Source organism: Puntigrus tetrazona, unplaced genomic scaffold, assembly GCF_018831695.1.
Source record: "Puntigrus tetrazona isolate hp1 unplaced genomic scaffold, ASM1883169v1 S000000586, whole genome shotgun sequence".
NCBI classification, from domain to species: Eukaryota; Metazoa; Chordata; class Actinopteri; order Cypriniformes; family Cyprinidae; genus Puntigrus; species Puntigrus tetrazona.
Window position 1 is genome coordinate 72501 of NW_025048217.1, and position 5000 is coordinate 77500.

The 5000-nt window shown below is 46.7% G+C and overlaps 1 protein-coding gene across 1 annotated transcript in view; it reads right to left on the reverse strand.

The window, feature by feature from the left end:
• The window catches only part of camta2 (calmodulin binding transcription activator 2), a 26760-nt gene that overhangs the window by 14172 nt on the left and 7588 nt on the right, over positions 1–5000 (reverse strand). The window contains exons 7-9 of the mRNA XM_043232649.1: positions 3150–3300; positions 2782–2907; positions 611–2193 (exon numbers count right to left, since the gene is read on the reverse strand). Coding sequence (XP_043088584.1) covers positions 611–2193; positions 2782–2907; positions 3150–3300 — 1860 coding nt within the window. The remainder of the gene's footprint in view (positions 1–610; positions 2194–2781; positions 2908–3149; positions 3301–5000) is intronic.

Consider the following 5000-nt stretch of genomic DNA (forward strand, 5'->3'; position numbering starts at 1 on the left):
GTTATTACAGTAACCACAAACTGAAACATTACAACTTTCTCGTAACTTAAAATGAACTTTTTTTTTCTTAATTATTTAATAATCTTAATTTTTCTGATTTTGTTCGTAATGAAAAAACACTAGTGTTGTTGAGATGATATCTTAGTTTTTATTTATTTTGAAAAATAAATACATATATACACGTGTGTGCGTTTGTTTCATTTTAATTTTAAACTTTTAGAATTATTACTTTTTTGTCTTTATGTGTTATCTATATAATGTTTATGAATTAATCTACTAAGCTGAAATACAAAACAAGTTTTAATATATTTTAAATCGCCTCGTTGACATTTAATTTTTTACTTGATTTCCTGTGAAGAACTAAACCTAGAATAAACCATAGCATTCTCAACTACTAAAACGACACTGGTGTTTTGATCCAAACAAAAAACAAGCTGAATTTATAATCACAACCAATAAGACCTTTTATTTTGGATTTCTTTTTAAATGATGGATTTGCAGCAATTAAGGAAACAGTTCACCCAAAAATAAAGTTCCCTTCGACAAGTTCAACAAGTAAATGATTTTTGGGTGAACTGTCTCTTTAAAGACGAGTTGTGAAGAACCATACCTCGGGGTAGGACCACTCGGGCGAGAAGTCTGTGATGTTGGCGAGCCGCTGGGTCTCCGCCGGGTTTTCTCCGGAGTTTGTGAGGAGCGGGAAGGGCAGGAACGAGGTGGACGGTGTGGGCTGAGGAGGAACCATGTAGCGGACGGGGTAAACGGGCGGAGCCGGGGCAGGCGGGTGACTGACGGGCTCCTCTGTGATCAGCTCAGATATGAGGTCGGGGAAGGCGGAGTCAAACGTAAGCCCCGCCTCCTCGCCGTCTATATGGCCGCAGTGTGTGGTGTCCATGGGCGTGACTTCTGATTCGAAATGTGCATGAGTGGGCGGAGACTGCTCCTGCTTGACTTGTATGGGACTCGCGTTTGGGGGCGTGGTCAGATTCTGAGGTTGAATGCACATGGAGTGTGACTCTAAGAGACAGGGGTGCTGTGACTCCGCCTTTTCTCCCTCTGGAGGCAGCGGAGCGGTCGGCAGCACTTCGAGGGAGGGTGTTATTTGGGTGGTGGGTGAGAGTGGATTGGTCAAGAGATGACCGGGCGGGGCTTGAGCGGAGAATCCGGTGGGAGGAGCTCTGTCGTCGGAGGGCGGGACAGACAGAGGGGAACTCAGCGAGTGGAGTCCTAAAGACGACTCCAGACACAGCGGGAGGAGCGCGGGAGTCGTTCGCGCTGGAGAGAGCGAAAGAGATAGTGAGGGAGAGGGACGACCCGGAATACTCTTCCTTTCTGTCTCGGAAGAGAATGAGGATAGAGACGACGGCGGAGACGTGGGAGAAAGAGACAGAGCCAGAGATGGCGGCTGAGGAGATGTGGAGGGGGGCGGAGATGGGGAAGAAGAGGCGGAGACTGAGTGCTGCATGAGGGTAGGGCCTCCATAGGTCTGCCCCTGTTTGGGGCTGTTCAGGAAGGAGTCGGGGTCGAACGGGAGCAGCGAGGGCGATGGAGACGTCGGGTTTGGGGGCAGGAGTGCCCCGGGGGTGTCGGTCAGCAGCAGCCCTCCAATCACGGGGCTGGGCAGGAGAGTGAGTGACAGCGTGGCCACGCCCTGATTGGCAGGGGCAGGGCTTGACGGGGAGGCGGAGCTTGGAGGGGAGGGCGTGTCCTGTTTGGGCGGCACAGGAGACAAAACGAGACGCCCGCCGGCACGGGTGAGCGACAGGTGGGTGGAGCCTAGCTCTGCGTTTGGCTCCTCCCCACAGCCACGCCCCACCGGTGGCGCCGTCGTCATGACGATGAGAGCCGCAAGTCCGCCCCGCTGATCACCGTAGAATCCGTTTCCGTTGCTAAGAGCGATTGTCGGCGCCCGCTGAGTTTGGGGAGGACTGGAAGACGAGGAGGAAGAAGCGGAGCACGGTGAAGCCACGCCCCCCGGATCGTCGCCCCGCCCGCCATCTTCTGGCTGCTTCCTCTCTGAAGGCACAACAGCGACTAGCGCGTCGCCTGGCCCCGCCTCCCGCCCGACCTCTGAGCCCTCATTGGCCAGATTCTGCAGCTCGCTCAGGGCGGGGTGAGGGGTGGGCAGTTTGGGCGAGATGATGCGGTGTTTGGTGCTGTTGCAGCGGTGAGGAATGTTGGACCCGGGAGACGCTGCGGGACACACACGGCTAATCAGTGACCCGGATTAAACACACGCTGATATTGTGAAACATTATGAGTATATAAAGTACGAGTCTCCCTGTGTGTGTGTGTAGAGTCTTTGTGTGTGTGTGTGTTTGTGTGTGTATGTATCTGTGTGTGTGTGTATAGAGTCTGTGTGTATGTGTGTAGAGTCTCTGTGTGTGTATGTGTGTGTGTGTAAAGTTGTTGTGTATGTGTGTGTGTGTGTGTAGAGTCTTTGTGTGTGTATGTATCTGTGTGTGTGTGTGTGTATGTGTGTTTAAAAGTTTGTGTGTGTGTGTGTGTGTGTGTAGAGTCTGTGTGTGTATGTGTGTGTGTGTGTGTGTGTGTGTGTGTGTGTGTTGTGTAGAGTCTGTGTGTGTGTGTGTGTGTGTGTGTGTGTGTAGAGTCTGTGTGTGTGTGTGTGTGTGTGTGTGTGTGTGTGTGTGTGTGTGTGTAGAGTCTGTGTGTGTATGTGTGTGTGTGTGTGTGTGTGTGTGTGTGTGTGTGTAGAGTCTGTGTGTGTGTGTATGTGTGTGTGTGTGTGTGTGTGTGTAGAGTCTCTGTGTGTGTGTTTACCGCAGAGGCAGGTGTGTGTTCGAGGTTGTGGTTTGGTCTGTTGTGTTTCTAGGATCTGTTGCACCATCTGCTCCACTGAGAGCTCCACAGAACCATTGCCTCCACAAGACCATTTCATACTGTGGACTGACACACACACACACACACACACACACACACACACACACACACACACACACACACACAGAGTCATTCACAGTCACACTGAACAGACAGATTTAGGTGGCAACCAAAGGCTAAATGCAACCAGCAACCATATGTTTATATCACGCTCATATATAACGACTGAAATAATGCACTTAATGCAGAAATCGTTCTGTGCTGACTTCCTCCCAGATCGATGATTGGTGGTTTGATTGGTCACTCACACATGGGTTTGAGTTGAGACAGCAGTTCATCTCGGCTCCAGCGCAGACTGTCCCTGCGGTCGGTCAGAGCACACGACACCGGACCACACGACTTCACACTGTCCTCCAGAGACGGCACGTTCAGATAGTGCACCAGAACAATGTCTGGGTTCTGGACACACACACACACACACACACACACAGGATATACATTTTTGATTAAACAATGTCATAGTTAAAATAAATATATATAATATATATATATATATATATATATATATATATATATATATATATATATATATATATATATATAAAAACTGATACTTTATACAGTGGCAAGAAAAAGTATGTGAACCTTTTGGAATTTCATGGTTTTCTGAATAAATTTGTCATAAAATTTTATCTGATCTTCATCTAATTGATTGGTATTGACAAACACAATGTGTCTAAAAATAATAACACAAAAAAATTCCGATCTTTCTTGTCTTTATTGAACACATTCAACATTCAAAATGGCAGTGGAAAAAGTAAGTGAAACCTTAGAATTAATAACTGGTTGACCCCCCCCTGGCAGCAATAACCTCAACCAGGCGCTTCCTGTAGCTGTGGATCAGACCTGCACATCGCTGAGGAGGAATTTTAGGCCATTCTTCCTGGCAGAACTGCTTTAGCTCTGTCATATTCTTTGGACGTCTCATGTGTATGGCCCTCTTCAAGTCAATCCATAGCATCTCTATTGGGTTGAGGTCTGGGCTCTGACTTGGCCACTCCAAAAGGCGGATTTTGTTTTTCTGAAGCCATTCTGTCGTGGACTTGCTCCGGTGTTTTGGGTCGTTGTCCTGTTGCATCACCCACTTTCTACACAGTTTCAGCTGATGTACAGACATTCTCACATTATCCTGAAGAATTGTCTGATATACTTGGGAATTCCTCTTCCCCTCAATGATTGCAAGCTGGCCAGGCCCTGATGCAGCAAAGCAGGCCCAAATCATGATGCTTCCTCCACCATACTTTACAGTTGGGATGATGTTTTCATGACGATACGCCGTGCCCTTTCTACGCCAGATGTAGTGCTGTGTGTTTTTTCCAAATAGTTCAATCTTAGTTTCATCAGTCCACAAAACATTTTGCCAATACCGCTGTGGAGTGTCAATGTGCTCTTTTGCAAACTTAAGGCGTGCAGCAATGTTCTTTTTAGTAAGCAGCGGTGTCCTGCCGTGGATACCCTGCTTGTTCAGTGTTTTACGTATTGTAGACTCATGAACAGATATGTTAGCAAGTTCCAGTGAGGCCTGCAAATCTTTGGCTGTCATTCGGGGTTGTTTCTTTACCTCATTGATGAGTGTTCGTTGTGCTCTTGGTGTCATTTTGACGGGGCGCCCACTTCTAGGTAGAGTAGCAACAGTCCCAAATTGTCTCCATTTGTAGATTGTTTGCCTAACTGTAGACTGGTGAATTTCTAAAGTCTTTGAAATAACTTTGTAACCCTTGCCAGCTTCATGTAAATCAACAATTCTTGATCGTAGGTCCTCTGAAAGCTCTTTTTGGCGAGGCATGGCTCACATAATCATGTTCTTCTTGTGCAGAGCAAACTCCAAAGGTTTGAGGGGTTTTTATCAGTCAAAGTAGCTGTAGTCCACACCTCCAAACTTATTATCTTAACAAGACTCCAGGTGTGCTAAAACCAATTAGCTGTTTTGAGGTCATTAACTCAAGGTTTCACTTACTTTTTCCACTGCCATTTTGAATGTTGAATGATTGTGTTTAATAAAGACAAGAAAGATCGGAATTTTTTGTGTTATTATTTTTAGACACATTGTGTTTGTCAATACCAATGAATTAGATGAAGATCGGATAAAATTTTATGAC